This window comes from Rhinoraja longicauda, chromosome 27 (genome assembly GCF_053455715.1).
Source record: "Rhinoraja longicauda isolate Sanriku21f chromosome 27, sRhiLon1.1, whole genome shotgun sequence".
NCBI classification, from domain to species: Eukaryota; Metazoa; Chordata; class Chondrichthyes; order Rajiformes; family Arhynchobatidae; genus Rhinoraja; species Rhinoraja longicauda.
In genome coordinates, this window is record NC_135979.1 from 18,810,005 (window position 1) to 18,835,632 (window position 25,628).

General features: G+C 43.9%; 1 protein-coding gene and 1 long non-coding RNA gene across 3 annotated transcripts in view; both read left to right on the forward strand.

Moving 5' to 3' along the window:
* Nucleotides 1-25,628, forward strand: part of LOC144606793 (uncharacterized) — a 538,285-nt gene that overhangs the window by 471,798 nt on the left and 40,859 nt on the right. The gene's annotated exons all lie outside the window — the stretch shown is intronic.
* The window catches only part of LOC144606861 (uncharacterized), a 53,130-nt gene that overhangs the window by 21,151 nt on the left and 6,351 nt on the right, over nucleotides 1-25,628 (forward strand). For both annotated transcript variants that reach the window (XM_078423299.1, XM_078423300.1), the window contains exons 2-7: nucleotides 10,433-10,515; nucleotides 11,737-11,787; nucleotides 14,955-15,085; nucleotides 17,023-17,115; nucleotides 18,595-18,763; nucleotides 23,004-23,083. In XM_078423299.1, the coding sequence (XP_078279425.1) occupies nucleotides 10,479-10,515; nucleotides 11,737-11,787; nucleotides 14,955-15,085; nucleotides 17,023-17,115; nucleotides 18,595-18,763; nucleotides 23,004-23,083 (561 nt within the window). In that variant the 5' untranslated portion in view covers nucleotides 10,433-10,478. The remainder of the gene's footprint in view (nucleotides 1-10,432; nucleotides 10,516-11,736; nucleotides 11,788-14,954; nucleotides 15,086-17,022; nucleotides 17,116-18,594; nucleotides 18,764-23,003; nucleotides 23,084-25,628) is intronic.

A 25,628-nucleotide genomic window follows, 5' to 3' on the forward strand; every position in this document is an offset into this window, starting at 1 on the left:
TTCCAAGGCGCAGGCCCATACATACACACAGCCTACCAGATGGTTCAGAATACACTCATTTATTATGCATCAACTGTCCTGTGAGGTAATCAATACTTGTATAAACAAACAAAAAAGTAAATAAATAAAAGTAAAACATATTTAAAGGCAGATGCCCAGCCACAATCAAGTGCCCTCAGTCAGTGGGTAATTCTTTTAGACTCTCAAAATCTAACAAAAAAGCTTCCCATTTTGAATAAAGCTTTTTCACAGATCCCCCTCAGTGTAAATTTGACCTTTTCTAGTTTTAGAAAGAACATTACATCCTCCAGCCAAGCGGCAGCAGATGGAGGAGTTGTAGATTTCCAGACCAACAAAATTCCCCAATTGCCAAAAGCGATGTGAATGCAATGATGTCAGACTGGTTTGCATTTAAACCCAAAGTTCCATCTGTTACGCCGAATACAGCTACAAGTGGGCAAAGCCTCACTGTCACCCCAAGGACTTCACTGATGGTTTTAAAAACCACTGCCCAGTAGTCACCAAGTTTGGGGCAGGACCAGAATGCGTGAGCTAGATTGGCTGGAGAGAAGGAACACCTGTCACAACCAGCGTCTGTCCCCGGATATATGTCAGCAAGCCTGGCTTTACTTAAATGAACCCTGTGTAAAACTTTGAATTGTACGAGCCCCAATCTAGCACATGATGATGAGGAATGGACTCTTTTCAGTGCTTCTGTCTAGCATTCCTCAGACAGATCACTACCAAGGTCATCCTCCCATCTAGTTTTAACTTTGTTCAGGTTTTGATCTCCTAAAGACATCTTTTGAATGAAAAGAATCTTTGAATCAAATCTTGCTCCCCTCCCCTTAAACATATGTTTACTTGGGTTTGATTCCCTTATCCTGGGTAAAAGACTGTGTGCATTCACCCAATCTATTCCCCTCATGATTTTATAGACCTTTTCCAAAAAGAAGTTTCTCAACTTCGAAATAATGCACTAAAAAATAATATATTAATTACTAGAACTCTATCAATATGCACCAACTATTGAGCAGCCACTCACTAAACCCATTTTATTCTCCCCACATTTCCATCAACTCATGGAAATTCTACCATTCTGTTGCACATTAGGGGTGATTTATTGTGGCCAATTAACCTACCGCCAGGGTTAGGGGAAGAAACTGGAGTATCGAGAGGAACCCCATCCAGTCACAAGGAGAATGTGCAAACTCTACCACAGACAGCACCCAAGGATAAGATTGAAGTTGGATCACTAGAACTCCATAACCATCTCCACTGTTCCACTCAAGTCTGCTCAGAGATTTATGGCATGTTTTAAAAAGGCAATGTTCTCACATAGCACGATAATATAACGTGTTTTGTCAAAACTTTCGGAGAACGAGGAGGGTCTCTTCTCTGTAGTGTAAGAAAATAACTGCAGATGCTGGTACAAATCGAAGGTATTTATTCACAAAATGCTGGAGTAACTCAGCAGGTCAGGCAGCATCTCAGGAGAGAAGGAATGGGCGACGTTTCAGGTCGAGACCCTTCTTCAGACTGTCTTCTATACTGTCCTCATCCAGGTGGGAGGATGTGGCAATGTGGAAGTAACCAGTGTGTAGCTTCATCCAGCATGGGAAGGCACCTGTAGACTTGCAATCTCATAGAGCATGGCAGAAGGAGAATCTGAATCCGAGAGCAAAAATATACCAAGGCAATCAGTGACCATGATTTACTTCATTAACTACTTTGCTGGTATCACCTGCTGTTTTCACACATTACCACCATCAGACCTCTCTGGCCTTGTACTTCCTTTAAGATTGTACACTTAGCATATATCCACACTTTCTACTGAAAAGTATTTCCACACAGATTTTTACATTCAACAAGTATCAGTACCGAGTTCTCTCATAAAATTAGCTTCTCGGCGTCCTGTTTAAACTTGTCTTCACCATCTACAACAGCTCCTAGTACTGTGCATCTGCCGATTTCACTGTTCCATCCTTTATCCTTGTCATTAAAAATATCAAAGCAGCAATGATCTTGGAACTGAATCTTGGGAACGGGATGAATGTCTCTCTTCATCTTAAAGCCAGCATTTCCTGACATTCATCTAATTTAGTATCCACATTATCACCATTTCTGTGATTCTGAGCTTCAAGTCTAATATGTGGTATTTTATTCAATCCATTTGAAAGTCCATACACACTGTATCAATTACGTTGTCACATCCATTTTCTTTGTTGCCTCATTAAAAAAATGTAATTAGATTTAGCAAATATGATTTTCCATTAAATACTTCCTGGTTCTCCTTTACTGGTTCATTATTTTCTGCCAAACTTCTCCCTGTTTATTATTTCCAAAAGCAATTCCCCTAAATATTGAGTATGTGTGGGAAAGAACTGCAGATGCTGGTTTAAATTGAAGATAGACACAAAATACTGGAGTAACTCAGCAAGACAGGCAGCATCGCTGGAGAAAAGGAATGGGTGACGTTTTGGGTCGAGACCCTTCTTCAGACTGAAACGTCACCCATTCCTTCTCTCCAGGGATGCTGCCTGTCCCGCTGAGTTACCCCAGCGTTTTGTGTCTATCCCCCTAAATATTCAACTGATTGCCTTGTAACTGAATAACTTCACTTGGTCAAAATCTAGTATTCATATTCCCCTTGTTATTGTACATAGCAATTTCACACTAAGTCAATCCGTGACAACACAGTGACTTGTCTGAACTTAAAAAGGGCATATCTTCGCTACAAGTGATCCCAGCACACACATCAAATACCTACAGGTTCTCAGAGTTGTGAAGTAACAATTGTAACCTCTTGCTGCACTGTGCCACAATTCCAATCGAGCATGTTCATGCCTTAAGTTGTGCGTCATGTTAGTTTAATGCAGCATCTATCAGTTTACTATGGCAAAATGAACAAAAATTTTAAAATGCTCGCGGACATCTGTTAGGCATCTGAGAGCCACCCACCATTATGAACTGATTCTATGACTCCAGCAGCACGGCCAATTGTTTCCGGATTTGCAATGTATTAGTAGGGGACTAAGTTGGAAACAAGTAAGGAAAAGTTGATTTGTAATGGGGGAACATGGCAACACTGAAATCAAAGGCTCGATACCATGATTTCAATGGAATGATAAGCTCGTCACACCAAATTAATGAACTAAATTGCATGTTTTACAGACTGTGGGAGGAAGTGTGCAGGAGGCTATTAGTAAGGAGTTACCATAAGTCAGGAGCAACAGGAAAGCTTGAATTTATTCTCCTTGTGCTTTCCAAAATATGTATGACCATTTAACCCAATACTTTTATTTTTATTCTAAATTACGAGGTGGTTCATCTTTTGTAAATCAATAAATAAAATCCCCAAATCGTTTAACTGTGTGAGTACGCGTCTCAGCGTAAGTGAGAACCAGTCTCATTGTGAATTATCGCCTTTTACAATTATTAATCTGAGGGTAATCACAAACAGTGTTATTGGTGCCGGTCTCTTTGTGTAAGCTCTAATTTCTCTGAGTACAAAAACCAACTCTGCAGTGCATATAACATAGTCTCTGTGCTTGGACTAGTTTCTGGGTAAACACTGTCTCTCCGCATCAAGATCACAGTCTGGTCATTGAGTTCCAGTCTCCGTGTTGCAGAACCCACTCTATCAGTGAATGAGTTTCACTCTCTCCTTTGATATGAATTCCAATCTGTAAGCAAGTTCCCCGCTCTGTGTGAGTGAGTTCTTGTCTCTGTACATTTGATATCCTAGAGCAATGTTAGGATCCTTCATTCTTCAGCAAAATATCACATAGCCCTCGAATGATGGGGAGGGGAGTTGTGTGCTTTACGGTTTATTGTGGGGCGAGCACTAAGCCAAAGATGGTGGAGCCTCTGCCTCGCTGCCCCAGGGAGCCAGGTTCAATCCTGACATTCAGTGCTGCGGTGAAGTAGGTTTCCTGCAAGTGCTGTAGTCTTCTCCCATGTGCTAAAGGCCACAAGTCGGTAGGTTAATTGGTCACTGTAAATCGCACAGATGTGCAGATGAGTAGTATAATCTGTGGGGAATATAAAATGAGATTGGACTAGAGTCTGACAGAGTTTCATGATCGCTGTGGACTCAGTGACCCCATTTCATCACTCACTGCTATATGCGTGGAGGAATATAAAACCTTCCAACAGCTAAGCTCCTAGCCAGTCCCACACAACATGAGCCGCCTTTCCTCGACACCCTTCATCTCCTTCCAAGACGGAGTGAGGCGTGTCCTGTATGGGCTCCTCCTCCACCCCCTGTCTACCGTCCGGACATTAAGTGGCAGTCGGGCTGCCTTCTGGTCACGAGGGAGCCCCCCAGTGGGGGTCCCTCTATGCAGGGATTCTCCCCCTCTACATCGGGGACCAGGGGTGGAGGGTACTGCACCGAGGAGTGCCCTGCAACTTGTTTCTCTCGTGGTTCACAGAATCGCCAGCCGCCTGCCGCGTCTACGTGATGAAAGAGTCTGTGTACCAAGTGTATATGGAGTGTGTGAGGTTGCAGCCCCTGTACCATTATCTAAAGAGGCCGCCCCTTGCCTTCTGGCTGCACTTCTCACCCACCATCCTCATCTTTGGACACCCTGTGCATAAGGGAGAGGGTAGGGCCGAAGATGTCCTGGTTGGGTTGCTCCTGGGCCTGGCCAAACTGGCTATTTGTGAGTCATGGCGCCAAGCGGAAGAGGGCTCTGCCCGAGCCAGCTGCCTGCCCCTTTTCCGGGGCGATGTCCGTGCCCGGGTGGTGTTAGAGAGGGACTACGCGCTGTCCACGGGCACCCTGGGGAATTTCCGGGACCGCTGGGCACCGCGGGAGGTTGAATGCATCCTTGACAAGGAGTGTAAGATAGTTGTATAATAGTTTACTGTTTGTCTTGTATTATGGTAATGGATTCTGTTTTGGTTTTATTGTATTGTATATATTCTTCTAAAATTTGAATAAATATTTTTGATTAATAAAATAATGTAAAAAAAATTTAAACAGCTGAGCTCCTGTTCACAAAATTTGACTCAATGCCATATTGGCTCCCTTTTGACTCTATGTATGCACTTTGTTACAAAATCCTACTGTGTTACTGAGAGGGGGGGGGGGTTAAACTTTGCAACTGACAGCCACCGGAAGCATGCAGATTGAGCAATTCTTTTACTTTGATGCCAGCCCTGCCGGATTAGTGCTCTGTACTCCCGTTAACATCCTCCTGCACAGGTGAACAGCTGCAGCAGCTGTGTGGGATTCCTCACAAGGCCACGTAAAGGGTTCAAAAATTAGGGCGGCCCGGTGGCGCAGCTGTAGAGTTGCTGCCTTACTGTGCCAGAGACCCAGGTTTGATCCCGACTAAGGGTGCTGCCTGTACAGAGTTCGTACATTCTCCCTGTGACCGTGCGGGTGCTCAGCGAGACAGGCAGCATGTCTGGAGAGAAGGAATGGGTGATGTTTCGGGTCGAGACTCTTCTTCAGACTGAGAGTCACGGGAAAAGGAAACGAGAGATATAGATGAGTGATTCCAGCATTTTGTGTCTCCCATTCCTTCTCTTCAGAGATGCTGCCTGTCCTGTTAAGTTACTCCAGCATTTTGTGTCCATCTTGGGAGATCAGGAGGTGGATTGGGAGACCTGAAGATCACCCTAACCAAATGAGAGGTCGGTTCATGAGTCTGATCACAGCGGAAAAGAAGCTGTTCTTGGATTGGGTGGGATGTGCTTTCAAGCTTTTGAATTTTCTGCCTGACGGAAGAGGGAAAAGAGAGAATGACTGGGATGTGAGTGGCCCTTGATTATGCTGGCTGCTTTGTGACAGAGAGTGAAGGGTACTCCGAGCCAAGGAGGCTGGGGGAAGGGAGGCTGGTTTGTGTCATGGACTAGGTGGCTTTCACAACCCTCTGTAATTTCTTGCGATCTTGGACACAGAGGTTTCCACACCAAACTGTGATGAATCCGTATAGGATGCTTTCCATGATGCATCTGTAGAAATTGGTAAGAGTCTTTGGTATCATCTGCAAACCTCTAAATGGAGTTAGAGCAGAAGTTGACCACAAAGTCACAAGTGTACGGGGTGTGTAAGGGGCTGAGTGTGCAGCCTTGCAGGGCACTGGTGTTGAGGACGCGAATACGTAGGAAGTATTCAGGATGGGGTGTTGTCAGCATCCTTACTAATTGCAGTCTGTGGGGCAGGATGTTGAGGATCCAGTGGCAGGGTGGTGGTGGGGGGGGGGGGGGTCCTGAGTCCTAGGTTCAGGAGTATGGATTAGATGTTCCAGGGATGAAGTAGGGCCAGGGAGATGGCATCTGCCATGGACCTATGTGACAGTAGGTGATTTACAGTGGATTAAGGTGGAATGAGATGCTGGTGTTGATGTGTGCCATGACCAGCCTCTCAAGACATTTCCAGACGATAGATGTCAGAGCCACGGGGCGATGGTCATTGAGGCACATTACCTTGTGATCCTTTAACACTGAGGTGGCAGTGGTGTTTTAGAAGCAGATTGGAACAACACGAGGTTAGAGATGTCCGCCAATACTCCTGCTGGTTAGTCCGCGCAGGTCCTGAGAACTTGGCCGGGGACTCCATCGGGGCAGCTGCTGTCCACTTCTTCACTCTCAGCAAGGCTGATCTGACATCTGCAATGGTGACTGAGTACAGGTGTACCTCAGGCTGTTGGGGCAGGTGTCCTCATTCCACTGACCTGTTCAAAACCATCAATGAGTTCATTGGGAAGGTAAGTTTTGTTGCCAGCGATCCTGCGGGGCTTCACTTTGTAGCCTGTTTTGTAGCATGTAACTTGGTTTGGTGCATGGCAGATTGCAATCGCCCACTGGGAGATTATTTTTACACTGATACTCGTCAGCCATCTTCTACCTCGCCTTACGGCAGAGGTTACACACTCTTTACGGTGTGCCCTGCAAAGGAGAGGAATGTGGCCGCTTCAAACGTCGTGCCTCCTCTGGCCTCATTGCCATCAGTGGGTGTCAGTTGTGAGGTGTGGAGATGAGGCCAGGGCGGTGGTACGTGTGTGAGAGTGAAGTGGAGAATGTGGGTGCTCCATCAGCTCCCACTGGTAAAGAAGAAGTTTGATTTTCTGTGCTGAGCTGACTTTTGCTCTGGGAAGCTCAGCACTCTAATGCCAGCAGCAGTCTAAGATGGAGTCCTGCTCCCTGACTCACTAAATGTTGGTCACTCTGGGGTTGCGGTCAGGTGTTGAGCTCTCCACTGAGCTCAGCAAGGTATCGCAAGCTCGCTGTCATAGTTTACATAGAAACATAGAAAATAGGTGCAGGAGTAGGCCATTCGGCCCTTCGAGCCTGCACCGCCATTCAATATGATCATGGCTGATCATCCAGCTCAGTAACCTGTACCTGCCTTCTCTCCATATCCCCTGATACCTTTAGCCTCAAGGGCCACATCTAACTCCCTCTTAAATATAGCCAATGAACTGGCCTCAACTACCTTCTGTGGCAGAGAATTCCACAGACTCACCACTCTCTGTGTGAAGAAATGTTTTCTCATCTCGGTCCTAAAAGACTTCCCCCTTATCCTTAAGCTGTGACCCGTGGTTCTGGACTCCCCCAACATCGGGAACAATCTTCCCGCATCTAGCCTCTCCAACCCTCTCTGCCGTTTGCTCTCTGCCGTTTGTTCCAGTCACCCTTAGCCGGAGAATGGAACTGCAGACAAGTGCCAAAGGAAATATTATACACCAAATATAATTATGTCAACTAAAGATGCTTATGTACAGATGGTGTCTTAATGCTCCTTAAAAGCTCATTGCGTTCTCCCCACTCTCTGCTGCTATCCTGCTGAAACGAGGATCTTGCCAACTTCTCCATGCTTCTCACCCCTGGACACCCTCTCCTACTCTCCCCAGTCGCCCCACAGCTTTAACCTCCCCTTAACTTCAAACTTCGCCCTCACCACAGTCTGCTGCCCACCTCTGTGTCGCCAGCCAGCAGCAGCTTTGGAGAGAGTGTGCCATGGCTGTCTCAGCCCTTTTGTTTCACTTGATTCGGCATCAAACTGTGGTGCTGGCACTTCAATTCAATTTCAATTCCCAGAAGATTATTACTTTGTTTAAATTGTTCCTTTGACCGTCAGCCAAAAACACAAGCCGTGGTCGGGCTCAGCAGTCCACAGGGCTGCAGTACTACGAGAATGGCCCTAGCTTCCATAGTGTGAAAATGGGGAATAATTCATCAGCCATTCATGTATTAAATCTGGGTGTTACCTTCTGCTAAAACACACCAGTGAAAAGGTACAATAATTATCATTCTATCTGAAGGCCATTAAGATGCTTCCCGCCTGGTACCCACTGCAGCTGATATGTAGTTTGCATGTTCTCCCTGCATGTTTCATTTTCCTCCTATACCCCAAAGACTGTTGCGTTGGTAGGTTAGTCAACCACTGCAAATTGCCCCTCGTGTGTAGGTGAGTGTAGGGGCAATTTGCAGTGGTGTGATTGTAGGGAAAGGGTGGGGGGGGGGGGGGGTTTATTAAATGAAATCCATTTAGGACCTGTGTAAAAGAGTGCTTGATTGGCCTCTTGGACAGGATGGGCTGAGGGAGGACCTGTTTCCGTGCTGTATGACACTATGATTATTTGTTCCCATCCATTGTGAGTCTATCCATGTACCACTGACGTTCAATGGCATTGCCAATTCTGAGTCACTGTCGTGCATTTCTTGGGGGCTCCATTGACTAGAGGCTAGGAACAACACATCATTCCTGTTGATGCAAGAGGTGGGTCTCCTGCAGTGAGTGATTTACCTGCTGGTACCCCAGACCCTTTTCATCATGTACAAGACACAAGGCAAGGGTGTGATAGACCACTCCCTACAAGGCTGCATAACACAACAATCCACTTGTTTGGCACTTCACTCATCACCATGGACGTTGGCTTCCACTACGGTCAGTGCACTGTGATCGCAGTGTGCATTTTGCACAACATGTAGTGCGGCAACTTTGGCAAGGCTTTGCCATAAGCATCTTCCAAAACAGGTGGCAGGACTAAAGCATGCACGTGTCACCAGTTGCAAGTCACACACCATCCTCTCTCGGACAAATGTTATTATTCCTTCATTGCACTGTCAACATCCTGAACCTTCTGCATTAACAGCACTAAGGGAATACCATAACACACCCCAGTGGTTTGCAAAGGAGACTTTCCACCAGCTTCTCTTGGGGCATATGGGGATTAATATAATAAAAATATTGGTGTTACTATCAACATCTATGATTGCGAAGGGAAAACATGTCTTCATTTTCTGCTGTGGCTGTTATTTTGCAAACTATGATTTCATTGTCAAACTCTGTAAAACCAAGGGGCCAAAACATAATCCACACCCATCCTGAGGAGTTTCTTGCGAACAGCTCAGAGTACCAGAACTAAATGTGGAAATGGACAGATTGGAACTGATCTTTAATGCATTGCCAACCATACCAAGTTGACCCCATCCGCATTTTGCTGTACCTTAAAATTCAGCCCACACCTTCGAAAGTCTAGAACAGTCACCTTGATTTGGGAATGTTTTCTTATCAATTCCCTTCAAAAGTGTTTCCAGGTCAGTACTCATGGGATTTAGGAAAATCCTTGTTGCAATATGAAGCCATCAGTTTGGGGGTTTTTTGTTGTTGCATGTGATCTATAATGTAAGAAGAAATTTCTTCTTGATATTGCATTCTGTCTTTTTTCACTCAGGAATGAGGATCACATTAATTTTTTGTGGTTTTGACATGTCTGCGGTCTCCACTGACCAGAAGCTTAGTTAGAACAAACATAATTGCTGCAGGATGTGGATCGCTAGGGTGGGATCAATTGACTCTTCACACATGGGGTAGTAGCTGTCTATCGGGCAGGGAAATGGTGGTTGGTGAGGTGGCGCACTCCATACAGGAATTCTGTGTGAGTTGATGCCTGGACTCGATGTTCCCAATTCCATTCCCAAATGCCCTTCCATTTTGAAAGGTTGTAGGCCAGCAATTCCCAAAACAACTTTTCAAAGAGGCTTGGAGCATTTCACTTGGTCTGTTTCCCTGGTCCCCCTAGTATTCTCTCCCAATGGCAGAATTTGGAATATGGAGTATGATTCAAGAGTCTGGTGACAGGCCTGCAAATGGCATGGGCTGCCCAGTGGCACTACCTGAGTGTAACCGGGGCCTCAATGCTGAGAACATTGGTTTGGGAGAGAACACTGGCAAATACTTATTCTTCCAGGGAATATGAAGGATTTTGTGGAGAAAGTATTAGTGAGAAACCTTTCCATTGCTTTGAGGTGTCTCCTTTAGGAAATCCAGGCCTTGAAGATAAGGATCATTGTTGCCGGGTCAACCATGCTTTGCTTATGTAGAAATCAGGAAATGCATTAATATTATGGAAACATAAAAGTATTTTAAGCTTTAATTGATATTAATCAAAGCGGTTTAACTCTTTTTCAGATTTATTTGGTGACCTGCCCACTGGACTTTCCTAAGGGGGTGAAGTATGGTAGTCAGAGCCAACAAGATCCAACATCTTATAGGTAGATATTTTCTATTTCTGTATTCTTTTGTGGATAAACAATCCTTGACTGGGTTTCTGATGATGGATCACATGTAAACATCATGAACCTATGGGATGTTGTCGCATAATGATGCCATTATCTTATGGGGGAAAGGTCTCACCTGGGCTTTCCTCTGCAAAGTTCACGTAGCCAGTGGCTCCCAACTTCGTAGCACCTCCACCATCCTTGGGTCAACATAATACACCTTCAACCACCAGTACCATTGTAACACACTGCTCACATAATTCTCCCAGCACAAGCCAAACAGTACAGCAAAATCTTTAATCCACATTAACATTTAAATTTCTGCACACTGTGTTTGTTAAAATAAACAAACCCGTAAACATTTTAATTGCACTTCTTTAGCCTTTCTGTTTGCTATAATGCTCTACTCCTCTGCGCAAGTATTTCTCCCTGTGCCTTGAGTAAGCTGAACATGTCTAACATACTGAGTATACTCAGTACTCTACAGCTGTCTGGAACAGGTTTCCATAGAGTTACAGAGCTCTGTGAGGAAAACCATACTCCTCAACTCCTTCTTAAATGTGTGATCTCTCTGACTATAAAATTGTACTATCCTGTTCTAAATGGCCCCACAATGGCACCCTGTCACACGGATAGCTTCCATGGGCATCTCTGTCTTGGCAATATATTTTCTCTTGTGAACCAAATAGTTTGCTGTAACAACAAGCCTTTCAAGATACAGATGAACTGCAGATATCGGTTTGCACGGACCGTCGAACAACCTCATCCATTTGTCATTATATAATATAATATAATATATTAGTCAGTTGTGCTGCTGGGCAACTCAGGGGTTAAAAAAAAAACATAGCAGTGCACATCTGTAGTGCTAGACATTTATTTGTTATAATTGAAGACAGACACAAAAAGCTGGAGTAACTCAGCGGGACAGGCAGCATCTCTGGAGAGAAGCAATGGGTGACGTTTCGGGTCCAGACCCTTCTTCAGACTGAAAGTCACTATCTTCGGTTTAAACCAGCATCTGCAGTTTCTTCCTACACTATTCGTTGTAATTATTCATTACTATTACCCAGTTAGTTGAAATTTATTATGGAAACACAAAGTTGAGCTATTTGCCTTTAATAGCCACAGGTGCCTGAATAAAGAAAGAACACCAGAAATTAAAACTGAAGGCATTCATTTTATGATAATATTGACATATGCTTTTTTCCCCCACAGGTTTCTTCCTGCTTTGTATTGCAATATTCTGCAATGTTCAGAGTTCTGAAGGTAAGCAAACTAAAAGTAGAAAATACAGAAATGCACAGTCTCTTGTCCAGAGTAGGCGAATCGAGGACCAGACACATAGGTTTAAGGTGAAGGGGAAAAGATTTAATAGGAATCTGAGGGATAACAAAGGGTGGTGGATGTCTGGAGCAAGCTGCCAGAGGAGGTCGTTGAGGCTGGGACTATCCCAACATTTAAGAAACAGTTAGACAGGTACGTGGATAGGACAGGTTTGGAGGGATGTGGACCACATGCCGGCAGGTGGGACTAGTGTAGCTGGGACACGTTGGCCGGTGCGGGCAAGTTGGACGAAGGGCCAGTTTCCACACTGTATCACTCTATGACTCTTATATACTCAGCAGATCTGACATTATCTGTGGGGAGAGAAACAGACTTAATATTTCTGGTGTTGATGACCCTTTTATCAGTGTTTCCAGCATCTCCAATGTTTGTATTGCATACTGATAATATAAGTATATACCCTTGAAACATTTTTGTTTGTGGGGAGGGAGTCTCTCTGTGGGAAAATAAACTTGCACTGAGAGCAAAATGCCCAACGTAACTATTTATTTATTACATTGCATATTACAGTGTAAAATCACTGTCATAGAATCATAGCAATACTCTGGCACAGAAGGAGGTTGCTTGACAGCAACTAATATGACTGTATTAGTCATAAAGGAGCTGTTGGGCGTAACCTTGCCTTCCAACACTAGGTCCATGGCTTTGCAGGCCATGGCTCTTCAAGTAAATTTTTAGTTTAGTTTAGAGATACTGTGCGGAAACAGGCCTTTCGGCCCACCGAGCCCGTGCCTACCAGCGATCCCTGCAGATTAACACTATCCTACACACACTAGGGCCAATTTTACACATACACAAAGCCAATTAACCTACATACCTGTACGTCTTTGGAGTGTGGGAGGAATCCAAAGATCTCGTAGAAAATTCAAACGTGCAAGCTCCGTACAGACAGCACCAGTGGTCGGGATCGAACACAGGTCTCCGCCGTTGCAAATGCTGTCAGGCGGCAGCAGTTCTACCGCTGCACCACCAAGCCACCCCATGTTTGAAATGTGATGATGTTTCTGCCTCTACCACCATTTCAGGAAATGAGTTTCAGACCCCAATCACCACAGTATGGAAAGGTCTTATCTCATCTCCCCCTCTCATCCTTCCACTAATTATCTTAAATCTTTAACCCTTGGCTTTTTTTAACCCCTTTGCTACTGAAATTAGATCCCTCCCTATTACTCAATCTCGGCCTTTCATAAACTTAATTAAAGTTCACAAGTTATAGGAGTAGAATTAGGTCATTCGGCACATTGAGTCCACTCCGCCATTCAATCATGGCTGATCTCTGCCTCCTAATCCCATTTTCCTGCTTTCTCCCCGTAACCCTTGGCATCCTTTCAAATCAAGAATTGATCTATCTCTCAAAAGTATTAACAGACTTGGCCTCCACAGCCCTCTGTGGCAAGGAGTTCCACAGATTAACTACCCTCTGACTAAAGGAGCTCCTCCTCACCTCCTTTCTAAAAGAGCGCCCTTTAATTCTGAGGCTATGACCTCTGGTCCTAGACTCTCCCACCAGTGTAAACATTCTTTCCACGTCCACTTTATCTGTGCCTCTTTTTATTCTGTAAGTTTAAATGAGGCCCCCCTCAATCTTCCAGCGGGTACAGGCCCAGTGGTGTCAAGCACTCACCATATGTTGACCCACTCATTCCTGGAATCATTCTTCTGGAATGACTCTCTGGACCCTCCCCAGAGCCAGCACGTCCTTCCTCAGATATGGTGCCCAAATTTGCTCCCAGTGCTCCAAATGCGGCCTGGCCAAAATGAATCCATGTTTATCTGATCTTTCCTTGTCGCTCCAATTTGCCAGTCTTAGAGACAAACAACACGGGAAAGGTTCCCTCAGCCCAACTCATCCATGCAGGCCAAGATACTCAGTACTGGAAACATCCTTGGAAATCCCCTCTGCAACCTTTCCAATGCAATTACATCTCCTGTAACGTGGTGATCAGAGCTATAATCTACAGCCTTACTGGTGCTGTATATAGTTTAAGCCCATACTTCCTGCTCTAATTCCATGCTTCAGCTAATAGAGGAAAACATCCCATATGTCTTTTTAACCATGTTATTAGCCATACTACCTTTATACATTCCAAGGTCCCTCTAGTCCTTCGTGCTGCTTAATATCCTCCCACGTATTGTATATCCCCTGGCCTTTCCGTATCTCCCAAACATGAAACCTCACACTTTGCTGGGATAAGTTCCATTTGCCAATTTCTGTCCAACTGATTAGATCATCGATATCTTCCTGCAGTCTAAAGCATCCAACGGTTCCTTTATTATCACATGTACCAAGGAACAGTGACATTCTTTTTTTGGCATGCAGATCAGAAGATTATTGACATACATAAGTACGTGATATATAGAAACAGCCTGCTAAGTCTATATGGAACAGCCGCCACGTTTTGGCGCATTTCGCAAGTCCCAACTGCAGCTGGCCAACCAAGCCCATTGCTGCGGCCGCCTCCATCCCCTCTCTCATCCTGCGAACCGCTGCCCCTCTCCTTGCTGGGCCATCTTCAACCTTCAGTTTGCCTGATGGTGGGAATGACAGTGCCAGTCGCTGGCCCAACACCACTTCAAAGAGAAGTCAAAGGAAATGCAGAGCAGGAGAGATGTAAAACAGATTGCCTACATAGCAGTCACACAACTCGCACAACAACATAAAATCATAAATTACTCCAAAACGTCTTGGTAGCAATTCTCTCGGCTCAAAGACGTACTCCAAAGACGTACAGGTATGTAGGTTAATTGTCCCTAGTGGGTGTAGGATAGTGTTAATGTACGGGGATCGCTGGGCGGCGCGGACTTGGTGGGCCGAAAAGGCCTGTTTCCGCGCTGTATATATATGATATGATATGATAAAGGAAGAAAACTAGTTGGCACAATTTCCAGTTGATATCACTGGTTGCTTCAGTATAGAATGTCAGGTTAGGAAGACTGAGGTGGAAATATACATCATTTATCATTATTAATCAGTGCCTTGATAAGTAAACAGAGTTCGCCAAATGTGTAACGGAAATCTGAAACGTCTAAAAGGAAGCAAATCTGACAGAAAGTTTGGAAAAATACATATTTATTTTCTTTTACCACAGATAATTCAACAATGTCCTATGCAAATATGACAATGGATAATATGACAATGGATAATATGACAATGGATAACATGACATCGACTGAATCTTATGAAAATATGACAGTAACTAAAATGGAACCACCAGAAAATGTAAGTCATATTTTCTCATATTTTCGTAACTTGTATAAAAATGCAAAACTTCTGGTTGGAGATTTTTAAAATAGTTTCTAAAGTTATTAATAAAAAGTTAGATATGGACCCAAAATTAATTATATTAGGATTATCAGAACATACTACAAATTTTACAGTAAGTCAGGTACATTTTCTTGATTACAGTCTAATAACTGCGAAAAAATTAATACTTAAATTTTGGAAAAAACCAATAACCCCCACAATTAAAATGTGGACTACGGAAATGACAGAGACCCTGCATTTGGAAAAAATAAGGTTTGCCTTAATCGACAAACCTGAGCTATTTTTTAAAATATGGTCTCCATTTATTGAATTTTTAGAAAAGTAAATGTGTTTGGCACAGGACTAAAATAAAAAAATTAAATTAAAAGTTGAAAATTGAGTTAGGGGTTGGATGTACAACTGTGGTTATTGTCTCCCGGATCTACTCCCTTTAATTTTTATTGTTAGATCCGTTTTTTTTAACCCTTTTACTCTCTCTCCCCAAGTTTATAGTTTTTTTAATTTTATTTTTACTTTCTCTCTCCAAAAATTTAAAAATTGAAGCTATGTAAGAACTTTGTAACAAATGTGTTTTTTAATTTCTATTTGTACATATGCTTTTCAAAAATAAAAAATATTAAAAAAAAGAAAATGTAAGTCTGTTCAACACTTCATGTTACAAAATACTAAACTTATACCAGAGAAGAAACTAATACATGAAAGGAAGAGATATCTCATTTTCAGTCCTTTGCCAATAAGACTCATAGTTTAGATCCTGTTGAATGGAAACCAAGTGTTGAGGTTTGTGGGGTTAGGGGAATTGTGGGGATTGGCATTGGACAAAGAGCATTTGTAAATGCCACTCAGTAACAATCCCAATATTGTCATCAAATTGGCTGAAAAGGGAGGTCTGATAAGCCGACCCCTGCTGTGCTGAGCCAACCTCTCGGACACGTTCTCATAACCTACCCCTTGACTATGACCCCACGATTGAACATCAAGCCACCATCTCCCAAAGAGTCCGTTTGAACAAGTGTCCCAACCAGAAACATCGGCTGTCTATTCCATCCACATATGCTGCTTGACCTGCTGCGTTCTTCCAGCAATTTGTGTTTTGAGCAATGGTAAAGAGATGTGTGTTCCTTTAAAGGTTGTTCATGTCAGTATATCTCCCTCGACACCAACTGAGTGGAGATCCATGGCCATGGCTTACTTCCACTGGAACCGTCAATCCTGCTGCTCCGGCAATGTTCACTGTTGGCTGGAGGCATGAATGTGGCTGTAATGTAGAGACCTAGGAACTAAAATCTCTCTGAACCTTGTCTAGAGCTAGTTTCTCTGCAAAGTATACCACTCACCTCATGTCAACCCTGCCTGGTTCTCATGGAACAAATTAAAAGCAGGGAGACATGAGTATTGTGATTCTAGGTCATCGGGTGCAGTGGGAATGATGGTGTGGGGTGTTGCGGAGATATGGGGTGGGTTTTGGGTGGGAGGGCACGTCGTGAATGAGATGCCCCGCAGCTCTCTGCATATTAGTTACACAGTCTCCTGTTTTGCACCGATTTTTACATTTCGTGGTCATTGTTTTCCTCGTATGACTTCTAATGTTATTTGAATAGAACATAGCTATCTTTCCCAGCTGAAACTGAACTGTTCCTGGAAGGAACCCAGGAACCTACAAGAACCGAAAGGATTAGCTAATTAATGTAATGGTGGCAAATTTTCTGCATTAGTTTTTCAGAATTCAAAAGTTTCTGTCCTGGTTTTTGTTGCTACATATGACTTTCTAGCAACACCAGGCAACTATATCTAACTGCAATCCATTTCCTCGTCAGTGTTGTATGTCAGTTGTGTAAGAAATGGCATCAAAATCAATGAATTAGTACAATAAATTGTATGATTCTTTACAGTTTTCCTGTCAGGCCTTCAATTGCATGGGTGCCAGCTGTTACGAAAACCAGATGAAATGGGAGGAATGTCCTTGGACTCACATGTACTGTGAGGTAGGTTTGTATGATTTATTTAAATAATATGGAGCAAATTCAAGCCAAATTTCTTAAGTGTTTATTATCACTCCCTCATTAATGTCATGTGCAGCATTGCTGCAGTATGGAGTTACTAAAAGCATAATGTTGCAGACCGCAGTTTCCCGGTCTGTGCTCAACTTGCCAAACTCACTTGTAATTTGGCTAAAGAGCTCTTGAATCAACAGTGAACCAAACATCCTGTTACTTTTGGGTCTCCGGTGATATCTGGTGGAAAATATGCAGTTGAGCTCGATTTTGTGGCTTCTTACAATCAAGCGGCATATCGCTACTATTGAGCAATGCAGATATCTGACTAATTGTCAGCTCTGTGAGGTGCTTTGGGGGAGATGAAATGAAAGGAGAGAACTTGGGAGAAAAAAAGCTCCAATGCATTTTCCAAGTAAATACTTATTTGCACTTCATTTTTGAAATATCTAATTGTGAACATTTATTTTGGTTAGTCCACTGTGTGATGACAAAACATAGGGACTTAAGTGTCTAAGGTGTCATTAATACAGCGGTCCTTAGGAAGTGTGTCACAAATGTGTATTAAAATTACTGCCAAGCATTGTAAGTTACTGGAATCTGCACCTCCACTCAGAGCCAGTTTGTTCATTATATTGAGTGGGAAAATGGCTGATCCTTGTAGCAATAACAAGAATAGAACAACCTCAGCAATGACATTTCCAATGAGGATCCCATTCCCAACTGCATTGTGAAATTTTGACTTATTCTCTCACTTACCTGGAATAGTCTGCTTTTCCTACAGCTTTTACTGTGAAGGCATTAAAATGGCTGGAATGTTAGGTAAACATCCCGGCAGCCCAATTAGTGAAGTACCTGCCCGGTTAAAATAGGCCCAAAACCTTGAGAATAGTAACTATGGACTGATCACCGTGGATGTCTACAACTTCCTTTTAAACTCCCCAAAAACCCATTGTTGTCAGAGGAATTAATGTTTATCCCTGACATGCAAGAAAACCAAACCACCCAAACTGCTGCCTAGTGGATTTTTTAGTTAACCAAACAAGTTAACAAATATTGAGCTTTTAATGTTAGAATATAAGAAATAACAGCAGGCTTTGGCCTTGCAGCCCTTGAGAATGGTTGACAATTCAGTTGGTCATGGCTGTACTTTCATTTCAATGCCATTTTTCCGTTCACTTCCCATTACCTGTAAATTCCCCAAAATCTGTAACTTGCATTCTTGGATATCCTCAACAACTGTACGTTCTCAGTTGCTTTGGGGTGGAAGCACACGGATTCACAATCCTCGATGTGGAATAGTTTCTCCTCATTCCAATTTGAATAGCTGTGCCTTTATCGCCAGAGAATTCAAGAGTCTCTCAACATCTTCCCATTCAAGCTCCTCGTGATTTTCAATCATTTCATCCCTTGGGTCTTTTATTCATTTAACAAACTTTCTTTCCGGTTAATACCCATTTTGTTTTGTAGTTTTACACCGTCTCCAACTCCTCGTACTGGGCAGCCTGCAGTAACAGCTGTGCTGGCACGGAAAACATCTGCATGAATTCCACAGACACCATGTGCACAATGGAGTGTTGTAACTCAACACTGTGCCTGATGCTAAACGGCACAATTCAAGAAATACCCGATGATTACGGTATGGGTAACGTGCATGTAGATTTTGGTGATTCATTTGTTTTTGAAAACATGGGCCAAATGGTTCAATTGTATATGTCATGGCTTTGAGCACTTTGAGCAACCTCCCTGGCCAAAGTGTCAGCAATTCTACCATTTCCTTATCTATATACTAAAACTCTCGTTTGTTATCTTGTTTGTGACTGAACTTCAGCCAAAACAGTACATGATAGCACGACAATTTTAGGCCCACCTTACTCACCATTGTCACTTTAGTGATAATGCAAGTAGTTTTATTGAAATCGGTCTTATATTTTTAAAGTTATTCACATTTTAAAGTTTAAAAGGTGGGGAGGGAGGAGGGGGGGAAGGGGGGAGTGGGGGAGAAGGGAGAGGGGAGGGGGGGTTGAGGAGAGAGGGGAGTGGGGGAGGACAGGTTGCTGCACCAATGCAGGAGAGGTTTGGGCCCATTTGGTCTAGTCAGCTATGAGTGGCATGGTGGCAAAGCTGGTTGAGCTGCTGCCTCACTGCGCCACAGAGACCCAGGTTCAATCCTGACCTGGGCTGCAGTCTATGTGGAGTCTGCATATTCTCCCTGTGATCTATAGAACTAATGTGAATGGGTGATCGATGATTGGCCTGGACTCGGATGTGAAGGGCCTGTTTATCTTTAAACTAAACTACCACTGAGAATGAGTACTGAGAAAATGACTAAAGGCAATATTTTCCTTATTAGTAGTGTTTTCTCTTCCCATTCTTTTCATGAGCTGACATAGTTGTTTTACCCTGCATACAGTCATTCTTTGGGATGAGCGAAATTTGCGCAGAATCTTTTTAGCTTCACTTCATTCCCAGCATCCCAGTCTGGGGAAGGGTCTCGACCTGAAACGTCACCCATTCCTTCTCTCCTGAGATGCTGCCTGAGCCGCAGGGTTACTCCAGCATTTTGTGTCTACCTTCGAGTTAAACCAGCATCTGCAGTTTTTTTTTTCCCATCACATGTTTGCCCTCAAGATCGGCCTGGGAACTTCTGCCTAGTATTTTTGGTACAATGGTGAACATTGCAATGTGCCTTTGTTTCTGGAGAAGCTGTCCATCTTGCTCTAGCTCCCACTTCTCTGTGCAAAGCACTATCTAACCCTCACCCGGTGCATTCAGATTTCAACACAACAAATTTAAATTAAAAATTCCTTGAAATCCTCCCTAGGTTAGGCTGTGTCTGTGGAGAGAGTGAGAGAGTTCAACACGGTGGGATCACAAAATGCTGGAGTAACTCAGCGGGTCAGGCAGCATCTCTGCAGAGAAGGAATGGGTGACGTTTCGGGTCGAGACCGTTCTTCAAACTTAAGTCAGATCAGTCTGAAGAACCATACTCGTTCTGTCAAAGAGGAATCCACTAATCTTTGGAAAGCTCCAGGCGCTGATGGGCACCTGTCAGCACCCTTTTCCTCTGCAGAACTTTCTTCTGTCATCTCTCAACTGAAATGTGGAAAAGTTCAGGGTCCTGATAACATCCCCCCAGAATTCCTGAAACACTGCGGTCCTAAATGCCTGGCCTGGCTCCGTGAGCTTTACTCCTCTTGCCTCATTGGTCAGTCCATTCCGAAGATCTGGCGGAAAGCCACCGTCATTGCGCTACCAAAACCAAACAAGCCTGCGGACGACCCAAGGAACTATCGGCCCATCTCACTCCTCTGTGTCCCGTACAAGCTCCTCGAACGGCTTCTCCTGGCCCGGCTCCATCCAATCGTTGACCCTTAACTACCCGCTGAACAAGCTGGATTTCGGCTGACCAACGACATCGAAGACAGTTTCGAAAAGGGTGATAAGGCGGGCATCGCCCTGGTGGGCCCCACCGCCGCCGCCTATGATACAGTGTGGCACCAGGGCTTGAGCTTGAAGCTCCTCCGAACCATCCCTGAACGTCATTTAGTGCGGCTCCTTGCCAATATCCTTGCCAACCGCAGTTTTGTACTCAAGACCAGTGACTGACAATCTTGTCGACTGCGACACCTAAGAAACGGAGTCCCCCAAGGCTCGGTACTGCCCCCCATGCTCCTCAATCTCTATATCAGCGATCTGCCATGCACGACCTCGCGCCAGTATGGATACGCAGATGACTTGGCCCTACTGCACTCGGACAAGAGCTGGTCAAATGTTGAGGATATGCTCTCGGCGGATATGGAACGTCACGGGCTACCTTAAGACCTGGAGACTAAAACTGAGTATGGCAAAAACCACCACAACGGCCTTTCACCTGAACAACAAGGAAGCTCAACGCCAGCTAACCGTCACCCTCAATGGGTCATCCCTACAACCCTACAACCCATTTTCTACATATCTCGGGGTGAAACTAGATCAGCAGCTGACCTACAAGCAACGCCTTGAAGCTCTCTGAGCTAAAGTCTCGGCACGGAACAACCTCCTGCGTTGCTTGGCCGGATCGTCATGGGGCGCCAGGACATCTACTCTTCGGGGGGGGGGGGGGGGGGGGGGCAGTAGTGGAGAGCAAGGACGATATTTGTGATAGGACAGAGACCAAGATTGCACAATGCTTTCAGAGCCATCTAGTGCTTCAATGAATGGCAGCATTTGGACCCCGAGAGAGAGAGAAACAAATCAACGTGCTGAAACTGTGAAAGGCAGAATACAGCAGTTGCTGGGAATCTGAAACACAAGCACATGCATCCCAAGTTGCTGAGTGAAGCAAGGAGGAACCTGCAGATACTCAAGGTTATGATCTCCAAACACCCATAGACTTGGGACTCAAAAAAAGACAAGCGCTTGAAATCTCATCCTTGGGGAAAATTGCAGAAACAAAATCCTAGGGCAGAATTTATCAGTCACTTGGATAATTATGGATTGTTTAGGAAAAGCCAGCGTGGATTTATTAAAAGCAAATCTTGTCTAACTAACTAGATAGAGTTTTCTTGAATTAAATAACAAAAAAAAAGCATTTGAGGTGGCATATATAGATTCCAAAATTCCAGTCGATAAGGTGCCACACAATAGGCCTGCCAATAGTAATGAAGCCCTTGGAATAAAGACACAAAATGCTGGAGTAACTCAGCGGGATAGGCAGCATCTCTGGATAGAAAGAATGGCTGATGTTTCAGGTTGAGACCCTTCTTCAGACTGAAAGTCAGGGGAGAGGGAAATAGAGAGATAAGGAAGTGAAAGGTGTGAAAATGAAACATCAAAGGGTATGGAGATCAAGGAGAATGTAGAATAGATCATTGTTAGCTAGGAGAAGGTAACAACAAAGCAAACAGATACAATGTAGTCTGGGACAGTCAGACTGGTTGGAGAACTGGGAAAGGGGAGGGATGGAGAGAGAGGGAAAGCAAGAGTTACTTGAAGTTAGAGAAGTCAATATTCATACTGCTGGGGAGTAAGCTGCCCAAGTGAAATATGAGGTGCTATTTCTCCAATTTGCGCTCATAAAGGTCCTGTGGCAGCAAAGGGAGAAAGATGACTGATTAATGGGAAACAGACAAGTATTAGCGGAAGGCTGTTTTCTAATACTCTAACCAGTGAGGGAGGTATACCAAGGAATTCACTAGTGAAACAAGGAGCTGCATGTGTGAATACCATGTGAGAATTGCAATGGTAATTTGCGTACATGTTTTAGAAAGAAGCTTCAAGAATTAACTCAATTTGGAAAAGCATTTCCCTCTTTGTCTCACCTTGCTCTGTGCTTCACCTTTGCCTTGCAGTTGCTGCCAACACAGCTCTTGTTTGCCTCTTCTTGTGCCAAAGGTTCATGTAACCATCTGAGAAGATTGGCAACCCTTAACTGAAGATTGTCCCATGATCTTTGTCTATCATAACCAATAGACATGACACACCCATGATAACATTCAAATATGCCAACCATGTGATTTTAAGTTGGATTAATTGTTCCCTGCATTAACACAGAGGCAACTAATAGGGCCTAATGGGTATACTCGACTTAAAATGAAGAATGGAGTTAAGAAGTAATACAGTTTTGTTATTAGCATGCTTCAGAATTGTATTCGAGCAAAATTGAAACTCCTCCCCAACTCAGAGCAGTGTTCATTTTATTATCAAAGTTAGCTCAGTGACCTCACTGAAAACTAGTCAACTTCATTAAAACTTACCAAGCCTTTGGTCTATTTTTTTACCTGAGTCAATGCAGGATAAGTTAAGCAAAGAAAGTTGCCTACTGCAAAGGATTATTTATTCTAGTTCATTGATTGATAGATTTAAACCAAAATGATTTTGTTTTTGCACTTTCAAAGAAATGACTGAACCTATGACTGAAATGACTGACACAACCATGGAACCAACACCAACGACTGCTGCAACAACAAGAGGCAGTGTAAGTATACATCATTACTGGTTGTACACATGTTGTGAGCAAAGTAGAGTCCAGATTCTGGAGTACAGCCGGATGCTTCTGCTGTAATTAACCAATGCAATTACAAATGAGATGGCACTTGGCCTTTGTCAGGTCTGGTCTGATCCAACTGGTTGGCTAACATAGGTTGGCAGCAGAGCAAGTGGCAGTCTTCCTCATAAGGTCATTAGTGATAGGTAAAGAATGAGGCCATTCAGCCCATCAAGTCTACTCCACCATTCAATCATTGCTGATCTATCTCTCCCTCCTAACAACATTCTCCTGCCTTCTCCCCATGACCCCTGACACCCGTACTAATCAAGAATATCTATTTATCTCTGCTTTAAAAATATCCATTGACTTGGCCTCCACAGTCTTCTGTGGCAGGGAATTCCACAGATTCACCACCCTCTGACTGAAGATGGTCCTAAGATATCATTTCAATGGAGCTAGTACACTTTCAATGGGCTGAATCCCAATGCTGCCTCTGTACAAATAAAAACATACTAAGATGCTTTTTCAGACCTGATGGTAGTCCAATACTGCAGTCATGATGTAAAATCAGTTCTGTAATATTGCAGTACATCATTTGAGTAATATTGAAATGCTGTCATCTGGACTCGGTAAACTAGAGGAGATGATGAACCTTAAAACCACTGTGTCTCTATAATTCTTCAATATTGCAAACTGGCCAACAGCTTGACCCTCCAGGAAAACTGCACCCGCAGATTGTATCATTGAGGATTCTCACGCAATACTCAAGAAACAAATAGGATATGGATGAACCCCAGAAGAATCTGGACTCTCAGAGACACACAGAGCAGCAGATGCTGGTATCTTGAGCAAAAAGAAAATGCTGGAATACCTCTGCGGACCAGGCAGCATCTGTGGAGGGAATGGATAGGTGATGTTTTGTATGCACCTGCACCATCAGTTTATGGCCAGTCCAAGAATATGATGGTTCAGGCACACATGAGTACCAAGTTAACACATGGGATTTGATTCCAACCTGAAACATTGCCTATACATTCCCTCCACAGATGCTGCCTGACCCACTGAGTTACTCCAGAATCTGGACTCTAAATCTTCAACATTGCATACTGGCCCAGAGCCTAGTATCCCAGCACAAAAATATCTATGCACTTACATTCACAGCTGGAAACCTCACTTAATCTGACATTGAAGGAAACCATTTGGCCATTGGGTCTATGGTGGCACCCAGCAGGATAATCTCATCAGCCCCTTACATTAATCACACATAAAAATTCTAAACTAAAGAAGACTGTGCAAAAATAAAGACAACAGCGAAAAACATAATTCGAAAAAAAGCCAGACAAGTCCATGGTAGGCCAAGTAGTGGTCTGTAGTTTTCTGTTGTTGAGGTAAGATTAGGGTGAGAAGATAGACACAGAAAGCTGGAGTAACTCAGCGAGTCAGACAGCATCTCTGGAGAAAAGGAATAGGTGACGTTTTGGGCTGAGACCTCTCTTCAGTTTAGGGTAATGCAGGTTGTTTCAAGAAGCTGACAGTTGTAGGAAAATAGATTTTTTTTTTAGATTTAGAGATACAGCGCAGAAAAAGGCCCTTCGGCCCACCGGGTCCACGCCGCCCAGCGATCCCCGCACATACACATTCTAGGGACAATTTTTACATTTGCCCAGCCAATTAACCTACATACCTGTACGCCTTTGGAGTGTGGGAGGAAACCGAAGATCTCGGAGAAAACCCACGCAGGTCACGGGGAGAAAGTAGAAACCACGTACAGACGGTGCCCCTAGTCAGGATCGAACCTGAGTCTCGAGTGGCAGCACGGTGGTGCAGCGGTAGAGTTGCTGCCTTACAGCGAATGCAGCGCCAGAGACTCGGGTTCGATCCTGACTACGGGCGCCGTCTGTACGGAGTTTGTACGTTCTCCCCGTGACCTGCGTGGGTTTTCTCCAAGATCTTCGGTTTCCTCCCACACTCCAAAGACGTACAGGTATGTAGGTTAATTGGCTGGGCAAATGTAAAAATTGTCCCTAGTGTGTGTAGGAAAATAGCTGATCCTCAACCTGGTGGTGTGCAACCTCAGGTTTTTGGTACCTCCTGCCCGAGAGTAGCAGTGAGAAGAGGGCACGGCCCGGATGGTGAAGATGCTTGATCATAGATGCTGGTTTCTGGAAGCACTGCCTCATGTAGATGCTTTCAATGGAGGGAAGGGCTGCGCTTGCGATGGACTGGGGAAGTCAGCATAGCACAAGTACAAAGTGCAGGCTCCATTACTCCTACGTCATAGTGTGAAAGGAAGACGGATAAGTAGATTAATAAAAATAAACATATGAACTCGATAGATTTACATCTACAAGTAGTTCAGAGACAGATTTTAAAATAAGTTTTGTTACATTTTTACTTAAGCGAGTTTAAAACAGCAAAACCCACCTACCCTTTTAGTGATTGAATTATGTTAACAAAATGTTACTCTTGCTAGGAAATACTCGACGCTACCCTATGCATGTTCTGTAAGTTGTTATAGCAAGCTGAGACCCTT